General features: G+C 41.2%; 2 protein-coding genes across 2 annotated transcripts; both read right to left on the bottom strand.

Moving 5' to 3' along the window:
- Positions 1-1,150: 1,150 nt before the first annotated feature.
- Positions 1,151-12,296, bottom strand: irf4a (interferon regulatory factor 4a). Its single transcript, XM_084368388.1, has 9 exons — positions 12,270-12,296; positions 11,367-11,566; positions 11,007-11,193; positions 10,170-10,255; positions 9,908-10,082; positions 7,764-7,844; positions 7,052-7,450; positions 5,306-5,418; positions 1,151-4,401 (listed from the first exon to the last, which is right to left on the bottom strand). The coding sequence occupies exons 2-9, from the start codon at positions 11,562-11,564 to the stop codon at positions 4,252-4,254; spliced, it is 1,389 nt and encodes a 462-aa protein (XP_084224514.1). The 5' UTR covers positions 11,565-11,566; positions 12,270-12,296; the 3' UTR covers positions 1,151-4,251.
- Positions 12,297-13,015: 719 nt separating this feature from the next.
- Positions 13,016-17,235, bottom strand: dusp22b (dual specificity phosphatase 22b). Its single transcript, XM_084368739.1, has 7 exons — positions 17,051-17,235; positions 16,612-16,645; positions 16,409-16,491; positions 15,671-15,720; positions 14,821-14,895; positions 14,208-14,379; positions 13,016-13,445 (listed from the first exon to the last, which is right to left on the bottom strand). Exons 1-7 carry the CDS (start codon positions 17,069-17,071, stop codon positions 13,305-13,307), a joined length of 576 nt encoding a protein of 191 aa, XP_084224865.1. The 5' UTR covers positions 17,072-17,235; the 3' UTR covers positions 13,016-13,304.
- Positions 17,236-20,584: the final 3,349 nt, after the last annotated feature.

Genomic DNA, 20,584 nt, shown 5'->3' with positions numbered 1-20,584 from the left:
AATGTCTAGTCTCAATTTTTCTTTAAGCATGCTTTAACCCTCACTGTGGGAAGTACCAGTGGGTACATTTTTGGTTTGGGATCCTTTAGAACAATATGAAGTCAAATCAAGACTACTCATCAAATATATATTTTAAATATACATATTTCATATTTCTATGACCTCTCAGTGATTGCGACCTTCTCCGGTTGTTAAGTCATTTATAGAGGCCTGAACATGTAAAACTATTTAAGAGGACAAGTATTTTAGAAGAAAAAAAAGGAAGAAGAAGCACAAGTAAATGTTTTGTATCATAAAACAAAAAGGAGCAGGGAAATGTTTTTGTTCTTCTTTTCCGACTTCACCGATCAGATTCGTCCTCTAGAGCCACAGCTCTCTTTCTGTTTAGCTGCAGCTACACTAACCAGCAGATGTCAGCAAAATATTGCTTCTGTGTTCTTGTGCTTCACCCTTCTTGCCTCGGAGGCTTGTCGTGTATGGTGATACATTAATGTATAAATTAAACATACTGCTTATGACACAAACTGTAGCATCAGAGAATGTCAGCTCAAAAGTCTAAATGAGTTTGATCGGTGTTGATACCAAATGCAGCAATTTTTGTGACCCATTTTGCTGCATCTTTTTTGAGGAGGAATAAATAAGCATAGAAACTGACACGGTATCATGATAACGATTGATCACTTTTGGCCTGATGGTTGGTCTGATTAATCATAGTCGCTGAGTCAAGACGGAACCAACATCACTTTCTTTTTAAAAAAAAAGTGATGTGTGTTAGTTTCATTTCTCAGGAAAATAGTTTTTTTGTGATGTTCAGGGCATCGGCTGAGTAAACCGTCCGTTCCAAAGCTTCGAGTGAAGGGCTAAGGCGACGTCGCTTGGAGTAACGGCTCATACGGGGCGGAAAAACTGAAGCCTGACTACAAATGATGTGGCTTCCTGCAGAGGGGGAAACACCATGGCAAATGTGTGAATGTGCTTTTCTTTTTTTTTCCTTTTTTTTTTTGCCCTTTTCTTACCAATATGACTCTCTCATTCTCCCTCCATTCGATTGAAAATCAAAAAGGGCTCAAAGATGAAACAGCACAGCAGACAGGAGCGGTTGAAGACTGACAACTTTATTTCAAAATAAATCATTTATCCACACGGAAATGTTATATTAATCAATCTCCTTATGATCTTCTTATGATCTACAGTCCTTGTCATTATTCTGATTTATTGTACAATTCATTTTTTTCAGTATTTCACGCTTACATTGAGATTGCCTCTGTACCTTCTTCTGAATGTTTTACTGTAACTGTAACAAGTGATGTGAAATGGGTGTGCATGTCTGTGTTTGAGTCACTGATGTTGTAGGTGGGGGAGTCACATGTTTTATCCTGAGTCCACAAATGTCAATTCCTGATAACAGTAATAGCGCAACAGTGTGACACACAGCCTGTACCCACCCACACACATGCACACACATGGCCCTTTACTACACACACACACACACACACACACACACACACACTTCTTACCAAAATAGCGCACTGTACATGAAGCTGGTAACGTTTTCACGTTTTCATTTAAATTTGAATGAGTCAAGTGTCTGACATATAATTTAGTTTCAAATGTGATATAATGTGAAACTAAACTTCGCCCAGCACAGAATAAGTGGGACTGATGAGATGTTTGAGGGGCGAAAGGATTTTTGGTTCACACACACACACACACACACACACACACACACACACACGCACGCACACACACACACACGCACTCAGAGAAACAGAAAAACATTCCCGCCCGAGATTTTGGTCAGAGTTTTGAATTGTGAAAGTGATGTGGTTTAAGTGTGAAGGAAGTAAATGCAGAGATCGAAACTCTGGACCACAGATGAAAAACATAACAAAACCTTCATCCCTTGTACTGCGTCATCAGCCATTAACAACTAACCAGCACAAGGAATTCAATTTTTCTGACTATCAGATTTGTATGTATTATGATAGAAACACGTTCCTCAGTAGCTTTTCAGGATGTTAGGACAGTTTTTGTGTGGATGTTACATCCAGTGTGTGAACCTAAGCAGCTTCTCCGGCATGGGAACCAAAAACCTCCTCCCTGGCCAAACCTGCAGGTAGTTTTTCTTCTCATTTGTGAGGCCACTAGTTTCAGGTCAAGAGGAACAGGTACTGATTCCTCGCAAGTTACGGGATGAGTGTGACTTTTCCAGTCAACCCTCTTCAGTCAAGTCAGGTCAAGGCTTACTGAAGCCAATCAAAAGAAGAGCAAAAATATCTTTTGCAACGACAAAAGCCTTCATCACCACTCTTTGCTCTTTTTTCAAAGAACTATTCTCCAGTTCTGATATAGCACATACTACAGCATCTATTCTAACCGCTCTAGGAGCCACCATTGTTGTTTTTCAAACAAACAGCCCCATTACTCGCTGGTCGTTACACCCAAAACAAGGCCGTAGCTGCCAGGAGTTCCTCGTAGAGAGGCAACGTTGCGCCCCCTTTCTTGAACCACCATCGGACCTTATTTCAGAAAAAATATTTATGGTCATGAATGGCAAGAGACAAATCATTTATTGATCCTGTTTGAATTGTGCCATCAATTCACTCAATAAAGTCACAGTTTGTCATAAAACTAATTAAAAATAACGCTGCATAAATACGTCATTAGAAAGACTGTAAACCCCCGAGTCGCGTTTGTGACATCCTCTTGTTTAACTCTCACCAAAACCCTGACCGAAACCTTGTAGAGCCGGTCCCGTATATTAGCTAGCTCACAGAACTGACTAACTCTTCGTTCTCTTAACTGCAGTTGTCAATAACGCCAAATTTGTTGTGAGTTTCACCTTTTTAATACTTTTTTTGTGCCGAGGTGATGACCATGTTGGTGTTGGTTAAGTATATTGAGTGAGATGATGTCTATCTATCTGTCTCTCCCCCTTAACTACTGTACAAATTGTTTCCCAAATCATTTCCCATGGGAGGAGCAGGGTTTTGTGTGTGATTGGCCACAAACACATAGCTTGAACATGATCTTGCGATCTTCTAAATCAAGCTGCGAGCTGGCAAAGTTATCAAAAGCCTATGTTTCATTTAAATAATTTTCAGAAACTTGAAAACATAAAACTGTACAGCATTTTATAAGACAAAGCAAAAATAAAGCAGAATCAAAGATCATTTTATATAACAAATAAAAATACATATTTGTACTATCTCTGTAATCATCTGGTGACTTTAAAGATATTCTTACATGAGGTCCCAAGCACCAGGCTGGAAACCACTATTGTATTCTGTGATTTGCATTTTTCTGTACATTAAAAATAAAAAAAGTTTTTAAAAAAAACATCTCCACTTAAAACCTAACACACAGTTTTGATTTTCAATGCCAACAACCACTAGATACATATGAAGACAAACCCATACTGGCTTAAAATCCCTATCAATACTCAAAACTTCAAAACTGTACATAAGACGGACTGCAAGCGAAAAAGTTGATTCATCTTGATCACCACCTGCAAACTGCTTCTTGTGATTTTTGTTTTCGTCAGTTTGATATAATTAAAAGGAACCAGATATATTGGGCTGATCAGATTCAGTAGAAACAGATTTAGTAGAAGTGTGCCCTGCATTACACGTAGCAGCCCAGAGGTAGGCAATTTGTGATAACAGCTTCCTCTACGACACCACCAGACCAGTGATAACATCAGTTTCTCAGGTTTTTTTTTTTTTTTTTCAAAAAAACCCCGAATTGAGGTCTGTAATAGATGATGCTATGGCACTGTTGACTGTTCACTTGCTCATCTAAGTGAATGTTAAGTACCACGTAAAATACAATAAATACAATTACAATAAGTAATCATTCATGCTCTGTTTTGTCCCTTTTACATATCAGTGTTTGTAGGGGCCATTCTTCCTGTGCACCTGTGCTAGTACTTCCTGTCTCAGTCGCCCTCCGCTCCCCTCATCCCCCCACCCTCAAACCGCATCCTTCACACTGTCACAATAATACTTGTAGAGTGAAGAAAAAAAAAACACACATTCCTCCACAGTCACAGACACAAAGACTACGACACATAGGTGTGCAAGTGAAAACAACAGGGTCTTCCCCATCTCTACCCCTCAGAACCATGACGGCTGCTTCTATCATTTACAGTACACAGCACTGCAGTCACAAGGCGCGATGAACGGGCAGTGGTTTACATTCACATTTATTCCATCCTGCACGTGTGTGTGCGTACGTGTGTGTGTGTGCATGTCACTCTTGAATGTGCTGCAGAGGTCTCTGAGAGGGATAGTCGACTGTTGGAGGTGTGTTCTGTTCCTGGATGTGGTCGTAAGCCCGCAGGTAGTGGCCATTGTTCTGCTGGTAATAGTACACCAGTTTTCTGGCGAACACCGGCTCCACCTAAAACGAAATTAGGCCTTTGTATGAAATATGTGTGTGATTGCTGAATCATGTTATACTATTGTGTCCTACGAAGGAAGAGATCAGTTCTCACAGACACGACTGTCTTGAAAAAGACAGAAAAGTTTTCTTTTCTGTTTCATTACTATCTCTTTCAGCTTTCTAGTCACTTTCTAAAAGAAAATAAACTTTAATTTGATGATTTACTGCCCATAAATATAAAATGAATGTATCAATGTTTTGCTAGGTGTCTGTCCGTCTGACTCTACTACTATAAATATAATAAATAAAGAATTATCACTTTTGACATTATGACGTCTATATATTGTGAGATATCTACTAAAGTTAGCACGCTAAACAGCTAGCCCTGGCCGGGATCATCCCTATGTTCCCCGAGTCCTATGTTCCCCGCTTTGTATGTGACAGGGGAACATAGGACCTTTTTTTTGAAAATGGGTCCTATGTTCCCCGCTGTTAGGATTAGGGTTAGGGTTGGGTTAGGGTTAGGGTTCCCCAATCAGGGAACATAGGACCCGGGGAACATAAGTACTCTCCCCTCTGGCCCATCTCGGTCCAAAGCTCCTATGCTAGCTGTGTAGACACCAACACTCACCCAGTGCCCTGCACTCCCAGTCCAGACTGCCAACCACACTGCTAATAAAGCTAACTATCTAATGGTAGCCGCAGTAGCCATTATATGTCTCAACTACATTTTTTGTCTAAATAAGTTGGCTGTTACTGTATTTTGTGTTAGTAAGACAGTATTATATTGCTAACAACATAACAACCATAGGTTATATGCATCAGCCAATGTGCATATATGGCTGTCAGAGTAATGATAACACATTTTCACCGCCACAAAATGCATCCAACTCCCAGGTAAAGATTTGTACTGTGTTAGTACCTGTGCTGTGATCATCTTCCTTGGCCGCTGTGGGTCGGGGTACTCGTCTCCAAAGCACAGCACCACTTGGTGTCTCGGTAAATGTCGGCCATTATGGACAAAGTCTTGCAGCTCTGATTGAAGAAGAAGACCAAGACAAAAGAGGGGAATGAGGTACATCAGCCACAACAAACCAAGCATGTGCTACTTCTCACACCCCCCAACATGTCACATTTAAAATATACAGTAAATAAACATTAAAAAACTCCAAATTGCTCACACAACATTTTCCCTAATCATGACTTGTCTGGAAACCACAGACGAGGATGGTGGAAATTTCGATGTGAAATGGCATAGAGGAACACCACCTTGTCATGCCGTGTGGTGGACCACAGGTGGTGGGTGGGGACGCTCTGGCCCCCTGCTGAGAATCTGCTTCTTAGTGCTACCTCCATACTGAGAGGGACTTACCCAGCTAAAGCACCTGCAGCCTCTCCTTCGTTATCATCATCATCACAGCAATTATCGACATCAGTTGTCTTACTGTAAATGCCTGAAGTGGTTATCTGTTATCTTGAAAAAAAGAGCCTCTACTTCGTCGGATGCGATGATGGAGATTTATTCTTTTATTCACTTACTTTCATTCACTACCAAACTGTTTATTAAACATACATACTTAAAGGAACCTACAAAAGCACACAAGACTGTCAGCGAGAAGATTGACTACTTCTGTATAGTTTTTCTAAATGCCTGCCACTAGGTAAGATCCTGAAAATTAAATAATTTATTTTCAGATTAATTGAGGATTCTTCCAGACTGAGAAAAAAGCAGCTGCTTTATAGTCTGATGGTACGGCAGTGGATACTTCTGTATTGCCAGACAGCGGCAGAACAACTGGCTTATAACGCAACATTTTATGTTGGCTACTGAGCTACTACTCTATCTTACTGTTGGCTAATTATTTCTAAGACATAATAACATTACTAGGTTTCATTGATAACTTAAGCTTTAGCTCAACAAAATGAATGTTATCGAGCAACCGAATCTGTCAGCTGTAGGATTACATAAGCTAGGTGCATGAACAACACTAAAATGTTTACGTTGTTCACCATTGTCATTGTACAGTTATTGATCCTACATAGCCGCAAATAGATACATAACCTCATCATTATGCATCCCTGCAAGCAGCTGTGTGTATTAAATATTAGAAATATATTGCATGTCTCTTTCACTCCAAAACAAATGTAGACGCTAACCCAATCAAGATCTTGACAGGAGGCGGTGGTGCTCATACCACTTTTGTCCACAGGGACCGCCAGAATCTACAGAATTAAAGTTTCTTGGAGCCGCTTTAAGTCTCAAATTGATTCCACTCAGTGAGCTGCTTACATGGTAATGGCGTGTGTAAGCGGTATACAAACAATTAAGAAATGGTTATAACAACTTATAGTGTTGTAGGCAGATACAGGTGTTTAACACTGTGCCTGTTGACTCATCCTGTGAGCATCCACAAGGTAATAAATGACAATTTAGTAATAATTATTAAATGGCATTAAATATGGCTTTAGAGGAGAAGCTGTATTTGTTGACATATTCTTTAGATTAACACAATTTTAAACACAGGACTTTTATCTGTAACTGACTACTTTTATATTATAATATTGCTTCTTTGGTAAGGATGGTTAGGTAGTTTTATTGCAGAGATATTGTATCAAACTGGATGATATGTGCGTGGACAGAACGCTACAGAAACATATCAGTGCTTACCAAGAAGGAATTGCTGTGTGTCAAACAGTTTGCATGGTTGCTCCTTCTCCAGCTTGTTGGGTTTATCCAGATATGGAGCCAGGGGTCCTTCCCAGTACACTCGTCCCTGGCAGAGGCGCTTAGCGTATAACCCATCGGGCGCCATCCACAGAACCACCCCCCTCTCCAGTACATTAGGAAGCATGTCAGCACCCTGCCTGTGAGACTCAGGGTATGGGAATGGGAAAAGAATGACTTCTGCCCCGCTGTGAAACTTATCCTCTGGGCATGGGGAAGAAGAGGAGGAAGAGGATGGAGAGGAGGAGGAAGAAGAGGTGATACGACAACCCTCTTGGCTGGTGGTGGTGACCTCCTTCACCAAAGACTCTCTGTAGTATAGGGACACATGCAGGCTGACATCTGGAAGAAAGAGAGAAACGTTTAACATGGGAAACACACATCACAGTTTGAGCCTGAGCAGAAGGAGGCACTGAAAGGTCAAGCTTAAATAAAACTCAGTTCTCCGAGTATTAGACACTTCTCTGTTATCATTCTGAGCATCTTTTAAACCCATTTTTTTTTTAATTTGTCAACACCAGAGATAAGAAACTTACTATCGTGGCCTGCTGCTCAGAATGGGGAAGTAAGTAGGTGTTTGTAGTTTCTTATCTGCACATGCAAATATATTCAAGAAACAAGCATGTCTTTAAATGAGACAGAGATGGTTCTTTACCAGTTATGGCATTGTTGTGGTCCATTGCATACACGGGCTGTTGGGACTCTGAAAGGTAGGTGTGGAAGGAGAGCTGAAAACCTGCACAGAATAAATGACATTTATGTATTTGTTTGTTTGTTTATTTGACAGGGACAGTGCGCAGCTTCTTAGCTGTACCAGAGTTGGCTATAAGGTGATTTGCATCTGTAGTCCCTGGGCAGGAGACAGAGATTTTTTTTTTTTTTTTATTTATTTATTATACTATTTTAATCCCACAAAGGAAAATTCTTTTTATATAATATATATATATATATATATATATATATATATATATATATAATATATTATATAATATATATAACGCTAATGTTAAAATAATTTACACTATAGTGTAAAAACACAGTTACAAGACAATATATATTCACTCTACAAGAACATCAACAACTCCAATACTCACAACAACAACAAGACAAGATTTAAGACCAATAAAACACAACAATAACAAACAGATTTCATAAGATTAAGTGTTTGCTTTCATGCGCGATGGATACATGATTGGGTTGATTTTAGCCATGATTTCATCTTAAAGCTAAAATCAGTGAAGCTGCAGCACTCTCATATGTAACTTAGTAGTGAGATCCAAAAATCACAATTCATCTTGTCTAATTTGGAACAAAATCAAGTCAAGAATGGGTGAAAAAACACATCAAATACATGAATGTGTTGAGAATCAGGCGGGCGCAGATGTCGCATGTCTCAACAACTCAAACAACCAGATAAACAAATTTTGCACTATTTTCTGCACAGACCGCTGCTCAGCTCTGCATGGCTGCTGAATCAACAACTGTGTGTTTCCCAGCGACTTCACTCCTGCCACGCCTTCAGTCTGCTTATATATATCAGCATTTACAATCGCATGTACAAATACAGTATGCTGTGTAGTGTTGTTTAATTCATCACACATTTCTTGTCCAGTACACCATGTGCGTGGTACTTAGCATAATGACTTTACTACTACAAGTATCGAATATCATTTCCTCGATGTGGATGATTTCACTCTGATACGTGCCTGATATAATGATTTATGATGGTTGGTTCAAAAAATTGTTCACAGTCTCACCCCCTTTCCTCTTAGAGGATGCCTGGCTTATCTTAGCAGACTAGAGCATCTACTAGGGGAGACTGGGAGAGAACATTTCAGAAAGACAGCCTTTGGTCAATGTGCTTTCTCGATTATAGCGGTGGAGAAGTGGAACTCTATACCTAGCCAGTTTCGCAGTGTTTAAAACCAGCTTCGTGTTTTGGTTAAAACGGCCACAAAAATGTCATCACATGTGTTTATTGTTTCTATCATACTGATTCTGTTCATCTCACAGTGATCGACTTACATGTATTGTGATTTTTATTGGCTGTTCTGTTGTTGCTAGCCGACTCTGGTGCAATTACTTTTAATTTTGTGCTGTTCCCGCAAAAATAATAATAAATAATGCCTAGCTACGATCAGTTTTTGTCGACATGGAAAGATCGAATGATTACATTTGAATCTACACACACATATATATATACATTGTTTTCAAATGATGGCCACTAAATATACATGTGCAGTGTAAATAAAGGTATAAACAATTGATTCATAAATCTATCTATGGTCATTTCTATCTTGATATTGCTGTAATGATTCACACAGGCTTTTCAAACCTAGGCCTTGTTCTTGTTTGTGTCTTGTTTGTGTCAAAGAGTGCTGATGATACTACTTTATGACCTGTTTAGAATCACTTCATAGACAGATTCGAGAGATACGTGATGAAAAACATCAGCGTGATGACATACTCTCTTTATATTTTGCGTCATTAAAGTGACAATTTTATTCCCTTTCAGGCCTGTTTGATAAACAGACTGACAGGATGTTACAGTGAAGCGTCTGTGGTTGGAAATCGACAAAAATTTTTAGATATTTGTGAGAACTGAAAAATAATGCAAATTTTCCTGCAATAAGATGAAAATCTATAAAATAGGCCACATTAAATGTAGGATAGACTGTGTATCTCACTGTATACCTGCTGAGCCTTACAGTCACACTTCTTATGCACAGCCAACATCTATCTAAACAGTTTTAGAGCTACAAGCATTGTATCAATAACGTGTGTGCCGTCGCATCTTACCATTTTCTGTGTGTGACCCAGGCCAAGCCCGGCTGAACGGTGACGGGTAGTGGCACTGACCATACTGCACCTCTGCATGTGGCCCGTGGTGATGTGATGGAGGAAGAGGCTGCTGTTCTGGAGGTGAGTAATCCCTCCAGTCCCTTCTCTCCTGAGAGAGCATGTAACCAGACACCTGAGAGAGGAGCACAGCAAGAGAAGGTGTCATTAAACCAAGACACTTGCCACTATTGCAGATTATGTGCTCGGGCCACATGCTGACCTGGTTGTGCAGAGACGTATATGGAGGAATGTAGCCGAGGGAATTTACATGTGATGGTGTCTCCTCCATACTGCCCATTTTCATTCCTGTAAATGTACCAAACAAAAAGGTACATTTGTCAGATATTTGATCCACAATATTGCCCATGCTTTGCTATGAAGACATTGCTTATACACAATTACAGCTCATATTTTCCAAAGAAGCAAGAACATCTTTATCACAACAGGTTTTTTTTGTGTACAGATTAACACTCAACTAAGAATATCTGAGGCCCTAATTTGTGTGAAAACAACTAACCTAATTCAAACTGTGAATATGTTTCATGCACTTGTGAGGTCCTGCTATCTTCATACGTGTGACGGGGTGTCAAGTGTGTGCAGCTGACAAAAACCTAATCTAAATCTTGCTCATTTCCACTATTAAGCGCGAGCACTGATAACAAGAAGTGCTCTGCTGTCGACAAAAGGTACGATGGCAAAGACTTAGTTATGCAAGGCTGGAGGTCGTTTGGTTGTGTTATGTGCACCCTGCACTTAGTAACCGAAGCCCTCTAAAAAAAGCACTACGGCCTTTTTGGTACATGCTTTGGCTTCCTTTGTGCTTCCTGCCTCATCAGAATCAACTGCAGTGGTGCATATGTGTGTGAAAAAAATGCCAATAGTCTATAAACAATGTGAGATGCTGTGTGAAACGCTGTGTGCATGCACCAGCGCTGCTTGGTATCAAATTTCAACCATATAAAAGATTTTGCTCCTCATCTGTCACCACATATATGTGGGGCTAAATGAAATCCTCACAAACTAGACTCTATTTTTGATCATATTTACACACACTTACCTTTTTTGGCTTCCTCTGGAATGATTCTGTAGACTTTATACGGGTCTGAGATGTCCAGTTGGCTCCTCTCCACTATCTCATCAAAGTCGTTGCTTTTATTAAGAGCACAGCGTAGTCTGGTCTTCCATGTGGGGGGATCTGGCTTGTCGACTCCTTCCTTATATTTTCCCTTAAACAATGCCCATGCCTGAAACATGCATTGATCACACTCATTTAAACTTCCTTTTGAGTCATGCATATGTGCCAAGAAGTTAACGGAACAAAATCTAAACCTGCTTTTAAGAGTAACTTCATTTTGTATATGCAATGGTGAGTTTAACATGCAGTTGTCAGAAGCAAAGACAGGTGGGATGGTCTGACCTTGAACAGCGCAGCATCCTCCTCTCTGTTGTAGTCTTGTTTTCCTGCATGTTTCCACGGGATCCTAAAGATGGATTTTTCATCGTTTTCCCAAATCAGGCCAGGATATCTTTGGCTGTCGATCTGATCGATCAGCCACTGTCTCAGTTTGCCATTGCCGCAGCTGACTGACAGGCCACTGTCCTCGTCCAGGTTCATCTCTGCAAGATAGGTTTAAATAGAGCCTGTTAACAGAGATGTTAAGACACAGATGTTTGATTTGACTCTTTTTCTAATGAAAGATTCACTCATTTAAATGAACCTGAGAAGATAAATATTAGGTTCAGCTCAAAATTGCTTTAGAAAGGGTAAATTAGTGCTCCACATAGCTTCTCCCCTGCAGCCCTGCAGTTGTAATAATCACTTAAAATACATTTAATCTTGTTATGTAGCCATGGTTGTGACATTTTTTGGCTATACTCATTTAGAAAGCAACGAGCAAGGGCATAAGGGTACATGCTCAAGAGAGCAACTGTCTTAATCACGTTTATCTGTTTTCATTTCTGTCAAAGAAAAGAAATGTGACTCATTTAAGATACATGCATGAATAGCAACACCACCGGTCATGTAGCTATAATTAAAGTACAGGAAAGAGTTTTGACACAACCACAATGCATGGTGGAATACATGCTAATGACACCTTATCACGTCTCTTGAACTTACTGTTATCAGATATTAAAACATTGTTTTAACTTATGATCACAAGTTGAGTGACAAACTGTATTAGACTTAATGTTATCTTGAGATTCTAGAGTGACTGAATCTACAGGTTGCTCATTAATTATTACTTATGATGTTGAAAAGACCATCAATTATTTAAAAAAACATTTTTTTAAAAAAGGAGCTACTGCTGCTGCTGCTTACCTTTGATCGTGTGAGCTCCCCCGCTGAAATCTGTTTTCAAGCTCTCTCGGTGTCCTACTCTTAAATGTTATCACATCTTGATTTGTGACAGGGAGGAGCCTCTGGGGCTCTGAGAAGTTCAAGAGGAGATGCGCAGCAATCGGGCGTTCATTTCTCTGAAACTCAGCGCCCACACAGCAGCACTGCAGTGGGGAATCCCTCTAGTGACACCCTAGAGCAGACACCGGGACGAAATGGAACAATTACCTGTGACACTTAAATGTTCCCCCCACATGTTTTTGTTTTTCTAAAAAACCTGCGAGTTCAACCTAATTTCCAGTGACAAACTGCTGACAAGAAACTTCTAGTGTATTTTTTTATGATGTCCTGGTGAGACATGATGAGCTAATGTCAGAAAAACCACATGCTCAATGTATGTTAGGCCTTTCTTCTACTTTATTACTGCCCTCCAGTGGCTATCCATGCACATACCCAGATATCTGCAGTATTTAAAAGACTACTACATAATATCTCACTTTTGTGAAATGAAAGTGTTTTAATGCTTTAAAGTCTCTAAAGACAGTCGACAAGGCTGAGGGTGACAAAAGAACGTGATCTTGGTTGTTTTTGGTGTCACCATGCATGACCTCCCCTGCACATTAGACAAACAGGAAGACAACCAGGAAACAGAGACATAAACACAGAGCAGAATGTGTCTTATCACCTTCAGTATGGCAGCCCACCGACCGACAAGCTTGCAACAACACTTGACTTCACTCCTTTTATTTCACAACTTGAAATCGTCGCGACACAGTACAAAAAAAGTTCACAACATTCATAAATAAGAAAAAAAAAAACAACCAGACACATCGATCAGTGCTTAAAAAAATGTATATGTGCTGCACATTTTAATGGTCTCTTCCAGTGTTCGTGTCCATGATGTTTAGAGGATCATTCCAGCGGTGATGCACATCCTGACTTTAGTCCACTCCGAAGCACATTAGACCTTCAGATAAATCCGGACTGAGCTGCAAAACTTCTCATCAACAGGTGTGATCAGACGCCTCCAGGCGGGTTAGATGGCTGTTTTTTCTCCTCCTCTCTGTTGATTTTAGACGACCTTACGAGCAAGTCATGTATATCAGCCTCGTCATTGAAGGGGTTGTCCTTATATTCCATCTGGAGCCATTTTCTGAACTACATGAAAAGAAAAGATACACATTTTACAAAATAGAAAAATATATAGTTTGCTCATTCTTAAAAGGTGCGAAAGATGTGGCCACCTGTCAAAGGTAGCTCCAAAAATACTGCAGCCAACTATACTCTTCGCTGTAGCTATCTTTAGCTGTAAAGAAAAGCTGCCGTTAGCAAGTTGGCTCAGTTAGTTGTGCAGCCAAGCGGGCCTAGTCTTGCTGGATCGTGACCTCGGATGACTGGGAAGACACGACTAGAAACCAGACTGGGACTGAACACAGCCTCTGGATGCCAGTTTGAAAATGGCAGGTACAGTATGGAGGGGATTTACAGCAGCTCTGACTGGGAGTGTGACGAGGAGACCCAGCGGGAAGGGACAGGAGAGAGGTGCACAGAGGTGCAGAGCTAGCTGAGTTTAATTAGTTTGTCGAGTTTGAATGAAGTGTGTCTTACGATGAGTTAACGAGACAATGAGGCCCGTCTTAGTTTGGTAAAAGAGAGATCTGGAATTCAAACAGTGTGTAGTACAGTATTTCAGATTAATAGATCTTAAAAAAAAAATTGTAAGTTTACTTTGTTTACTCATTAGACATGGCTTGCACACATCTTGGTGCGGTACAAAGTGATATGACGAGACAGGACAGCTGCAGCAGTGAGTTCATTTTTCAAATGCATAAAACAAAAAAATTCTGGCCATATCTTACATATTTCGACTTTAAAGTAACCACGTCTATTCCGTAAAGCAGTTGTATATTCCACACTCACCTGATCGGCCTGAGTAGCCTCAAACTCCTGGAGCTGTCGCTGGAAGCCCAGGTTGGGGCCAGCACAGGGCCGAGCCACCTTCACTGCAGCCAGCGCCTCCTGCCAGCCCAGACCTGTGACCGTCATGATGTAGGCCACCACCAGGGTGACACTGCGGGACACACCTGCCAAACTGTAAGAGGCGAGGGACGGACAGGTGAACTTTTACTTGACATGCATAATTTTTCCAGTGAAGAAACTGGTTTCATAAACACTTTAAACACTGTATATTAAAATAAAACCTAAATTCTTTGGTTTTTAATTACAGTCGAGACATCTGTGGCAGTGCACGTCTTATTAATAGCCTCTTGTTCCACTGTATTTCTGAGAAGACCCTCTGTCTTACCAAATATAACTTTCCCCTGTGAACATATGGTCAGCTACCACACTGCACACTCACAATGCGACTGTATTGTGTTACTGTACTCTGTTTTGGGAAGTTCAAGAATAGGCTTTTACTTATCATTTAATCTCGTCTGTGCAGCAGTTACACATGGCTTCACTCGTGTACTTGGTTGATCTCACACATTCAACATGTCTATGATTGTTCAGTTAGCAGCGGTCTTGTTCTCACCAGTGAACGAGGCAGCCTTCTCCTTTCAGACGGGACTCGTGCATGAACATTATACTTTGTTTAAAGTGCTGAGTCCTGTGAAGCATAAAGAAGTGCTGGTTAGAATAGGTCATGACCACATTAAACACAGCAAGAACCCTGCAAGAACTGCGACTACGTGCTGTTACTTTGTCTTCACCGACTCTTATAGCTCCTGCACGCATCTAACAGGGGACTGGTTGTGTATTTTTGTGTATGTTTTTGCACATGACTTGTCAAACCCTCTCATTTCTAATCCTGGATGGATCAGGATGAGGGTGTGCTCTGCTCAGGTTTGAGAGAGTTGGTATCATATGTCACAAAACAGGTTTCAAACACCTCAGAGACAGAGCGCAAGAAGCGACCAGGGCATAAAGAGTAAAAAGGGCATACGTGTGTGTGTGTTCATGTGTGTATAGGGGTGAAGGGGTTCTGCAAAACTGAGCTGCGAGACTTCCTTCCTGCTAACAGGCCGCCTGAAATTTGGTCAAAGAAGATTTGTGTGTGTCAAACCAGGGTATCCCTTGGCGATGCACGCACCACCCTTCATGTTTTTCCTCTCTCTGCCAGTTTCTCACGTTACATAAAAGCCCCCGCGTGTGCTTATGCATGTCAAAAAGAAACGAGAGTTGACTCCAGCCGCGCTACTGTGATCCAGTCAGACAACAAGTTCACAGTTAAACGTTGAGCCCGGTGAAAGCATATCATTTACACGTTAGCTGGAAGAAAATGAACCTCAGACGCCCACGCAGCACAGCCTCTCTCTCTCTCTCTCTCTCTCTCTCTGTGCCTCAGCCTTTCATTGTTCTGTGCTGCACAGTTTGGTACTTACAGGTTTTGTGTGGGCAGGTCAGCTGCTGAAATGCAGAGATAGGTCATCTCCTGAGGGACAAAGTACACAAGTTACACAGTCGGCAGTCACTTGCCCTCGATGCATTCAACGCAAATCAATAAGCAGCAGGTGATAAATGTCACTGCACAGCAGCGGTTTCAGTATAAAGTGTTTCAGTGCTTCAGGTAAAAAGGCGTTTTTGAGCTGATTCGCAGTCAGATTTGTTTACGTCCCTTTTTTTTTAAATGACTGAGAACAGAAGCTGCTCCTGCACAGAAACTTCACATCCACGTCGATAACCTGGAAAAAATAATAATGAAGCGAGACTTGCACAGTCCACAGTGGCTGAGGCAAGAACAACCGCCTACTCTCAAACCCACACAAGTAGCCCACACAACTCGGCACACTGACCTAACCAGCTGTTGTTGACTGGCATTTCATTCCCCCCTGATTCCTCCAACAATCACATGAGTGAGGAAGAAACTGCCCTGCTTGTTGTTTATTCACTCTGGGGACAGCTGTTTTTTCAAGACGCAGCTTCCTCCCGAACAACCTGACGAACCGGTTCGTGGACTGTGTCAGAGCTCCAGTCATGTGCACTGATAAGAGGGGGGGGGGGGGGCTCAGCCAATCAGATCTGTTTGGCCTCTTGCTTCATCACTCTCCTTAAAAATGGATGGGAAATATGAGAGGGGGGGAAAGGTCGTCATGTAGGAGGAGATGGAGGGAGTGTCTCACCTGGAGGATGGGAGCCGCGCTGTCGTGGATGGACAGGATGTGCGTGATGTTGTTTCTGGCTAACTGTTCTCGGTCTCTTGCATCTGAGGAAGCAAGACGGAAAGACAGAATGAAAGAAAGAAAAGGAGAAAGAGAGACTATGGATGTGTGCTGTCGTATGCATGAAATCCAAATGAGTCAAGAGGGAATACACTTATACGCACCTTTGAAGTTTCCCAAGTACAAGTCAGGCAGGACCTGTAGGGACAGAGATATTAGTGTGGAAGTTTGAAGCACACATAGTGAAAGCAGCATATACAGTGAGGTGACACAACAGCTGAGAGAACAGCAAAACAGCTGACTCAAATGACACCCTGCATATATATACATATGAGGTGATAATTAGAAATAACAGCTCATGGTTCAAATATAAACTTAAGATCATGTGCGTGGGAAAAATAACCACAATATAAATGTCTGGAACACTTTAAGTTAACGAGGTTTATGTTCAGTTATGTTGAGCAGACTCCTGCTGCACATCCCAAAGTCTCCACTGAAGATGACAGGTGTGTATCACCTCCCGAGATCCACTCCGAACCACCGTGCGCCACTCGTGTGCGTCAACTCAACACCACAGTCGCATGCAACAGATGACAGTCAAACCTTATTGATGCCATTCCCCATCCTGAAGCAGCCCGTCTGAAGGGTCGCAGTGAGAAAGAAACGCCACGCTGTGTTTCCTCGCTGTTTCAAAAACGCTTCTCCGGCGGATCGACGGCTTCCCAGACCCGCTGTAGGGGCTCAAATGCAGCAGGAGCAGCTCCACATCCAGGCGAGCCGAGCACTGCTGTCCAAGCTCCCCGTGCTGAATGCTGGGAGTTGTAGTTTCCTGTAGTTTTTTTTTTTTTTTAGCGCGCTCTCACAGTGTTGTGTGGATACAGGTGTGGTTCTAATCCCAGCACTGGCTTATATTTTTATATGATGAGGACATTAACATCCTGCTCCTGTGGCCTGATGACAGCACATACTTACCCTTAAATAAACTGTGCATATACAACAGACTGTACTCACAAAATGAGCCAAACCCCAGTGGGAATATTACATGATGGGCCACCAAGGAGGAAGATGGAAGAGAATGGGAGATAGAAATGTTGAGATTTTTAAGAAATAACCTATTTTCTTAAGAAATGCACAAACGGTAAGATATAAACCTTCTGCCCATTTGAAATTGTCTTAGATTACCAGTGAATCATTACACTGAAATATAATTATGTGATCTATTCCAATGAGTGCAGATTAACCAGCATCAGTGGGTAAACCAGCATAACAGCAGGCCTACCCTGAGTGGTCTTATCTCTCATCCCTGTCGTCCAACTCCAGACGGACAATTACAAGAAAATGAAGCCAAAACAATAATAATGAAATTAAAAATGATAGGCATACAGACACACAGGTTATGAATGTGAGATACAAAACAAGAAAAAACAAAGCAAAAATAAAAAATAGAAACAGTAACAGGGTTGTGAGTAGTGTTGTAAAAAGTACCCATAAGTATATTCAGCATTTTTCTGATTATTTTGTTGTTGTTGTTGTTGTTGTTGTTGTTGTTGTTGTTGTTTTGTTTTTTATCTGATTGCCGATAAAAAATACTATTTGAAAATGCAAAATAACTAATAACTAATGTTTTGGGTTTTTTTTTAAATGGGAGTAAAGAGTACAATATTGTCCTTCAAAACATAGAGGAGGGAAAGTCAGAAGTAGCAAAAAATGGACATAGTCCATACTTTATTATGTACCTAAAGGCTCAGGGTCAGAAAAGTCCATTATTGATCACATCTAGTAAAGTTTTTCCTGTACAGGAACCAGAGGTCTTGAAAAATACATTCATGATTATGTTTTTCTTGAGGAATTTCTCTAATGGTGAAAATTCTGATATTTGGTCCAGGAACAGTGTAAAAGCTGGAGGAGGTGAAAAGTATATTATAGTAATAAATACTACATTTTTTAGATCTAATTGAAGATCAGGCAGTTTAAGAAATTAAAGATATCATGCTATCTTGCTATTTTTATGTCTATAACAGATTGTCCTGAACACCAATTACTTGGACTTTATATTTGCAAACTAATAAGCATGATGGCTCTCAGAGATGAGCCACTACTGTTCTGTTGAATAGCAACTAACAGTTATGCACACTATGACTAATAAAGTTGGTGACTTTGTGTTTTCTTGCCATCACCCAGAGGGGAAGAGACAACGAGCTCTTGGTTCAGATATGAATCAGAATTGGGTTTATTGCCAAGAAGGTTTTCACAAACAAGGAATTTGCCTTGGTATATTAGTGCAAAGCAACAGCACAATAAAATATAAAATGAAGCTAAAAGCAAGTCCAGAAGAATAAGATAGAAGAGAAAATTGGGCAAAAGTATGAAAAAATATCATAAAAACAATAAAAGCAATATGCACATAAGAGATTTACTTTAATCTTCAACCATCTTTAAGAGTAACTTTGCTTCTATCTCCCAAATTCCCTGTGCTGATGATGCATCTGCCTGAAGGATGTGAGGGCACCAAGATCCGCCCCTTCAGCACCATGATGTTCTCAGGAGCAGAGAAACAAATCCAGTGGCAGTGAGGAGATGGGGAGGGTTGGTCACACCGGCCACACTCAGGGCCTTTACCTTCCCTGCACCCTGGATGGTCGCCCTCTCCACCATCAGAGCATCATCTGTGACTTGACACCATCGGATCGGGTTGTCCAGACACCAGCCTCGCCTAATAGACATTCCCAGTACCAGGTGAAGATCCAGCTTTCAGCACGGCTGTACCAGAAAGAGACATCAGGACCTCCGTTGAGAAGCTCGTCAAACCTCAGGGACAGAAACAGACAGTGGTACCAATGAGAATGACAACCTGGACCCAACTCTGGGGACTTCCTGTCGACCCTACAAGTTCAGTACTCTGCCACCAAGGAGGACACAAGCTGAACAGAAAACCAGCAAGATGACCTAGGAAGGCCAATGGATGGCGCCGTTACAGAGAAAGGATGGCACCTGGCAGTTCTGAACTGATTATCATCATGTTAAAAACATCAACAGGAAGTACTGCTACCCACTTGCCCACAGTGGTAGCACAGTCACACCGCAGATGCCAGTTGGTTTAACTTCCTGGTGATCTATTGTTGTTCTGCATATCGCAGCGTGTGTGACCACCAGACAACAGCTTGAATGAGCGCTCACTTATTCGTGCCTCAATTAGTTTGAAAATGACTGAAGGATTCTTAATTTGTCAACATTTTTGGATACAATTAATGCCAAAGCTGACTCATAATGCACCCTTAATGAAAATGGGTCTGACCACTTGATCTAGTCATAGATCGTTCATTACTCATGGCTGGAAATGAGGTAATGTGACTCACTAATTTGTCTGTTTAATATTCTATCACAGTGTTCAATAAGCTGGAAACTTTTTCAAAATCACCTGAAAATTACCAGCAACAGACACGAACAATAGGGAAGGAGAAAAAAAACTGTCGAGACAATACACGACAGGTAAAAATGATACTACTTTGTTGTGGCTTCAGTGTGCAAAGGGAGGAATTTATAGTGTGGGTGTTCACAGATAGGCTGCCCAAAAAGTAGGCCTGCGTGTCATACATCGCCCACGCTGTCAGAGGCTACACTTGGCGGTGGTTTCCCGCTCTAGTTTCACATAAATGCTTGTTTTATCAATGAACTTTTCCCTTTTTTTCCCCCCTCCCTTAGGCTAAAGCATCACTTTAGCTGCTAGTTGTTCCAAAATATCAACATATCACAGTTTGCTTTGGTCTCTGGAAAGACAGGTGAGGTTTAGATGTAGCTGGAAACTGTGTGTGTGTGTGTGTGTGTGTGTGTGTGTGTGTGGCAGTAAAGCCAATGAGAACAGTGTAACAGCATCACCATCACATATTGGACCAAACTACAGTCCTGCTAAGAAACGCAAGTGTGTTTACTGTGCGATACTTGATTTCACCAGCAGGTGGCGCCAATGCCACACGACAAGGTTCACAGCAGTCCTACGACAGCGCTGTAAAGCAAAAACACAATTAAAATGAACAAAAAAACAACATGATATCACATCCAGCACTCGTGTGTTGTCAGAGAAAGCGTTTTTATGCCGTTTTTTAGCCACAAATGTGTCGAGTTTCTGCTGACCGTCCT

The sequence above is a fragment of the Pagrus pagrus genome, assembly GCF_965226575.1.
Source record: "Pagrus pagrus genome assembly, chromosome: 12".
Taxonomy (NCBI): Eukaryota; Metazoa; Chordata; class Actinopteri; order Spariformes; family Sparidae; genus Pagrus; species Pagrus pagrus.
The sequence above is the reverse complement of the archived record's forward strand: the minus strand, read 5'-3'. Positions and strand labels throughout refer to the sequence as shown.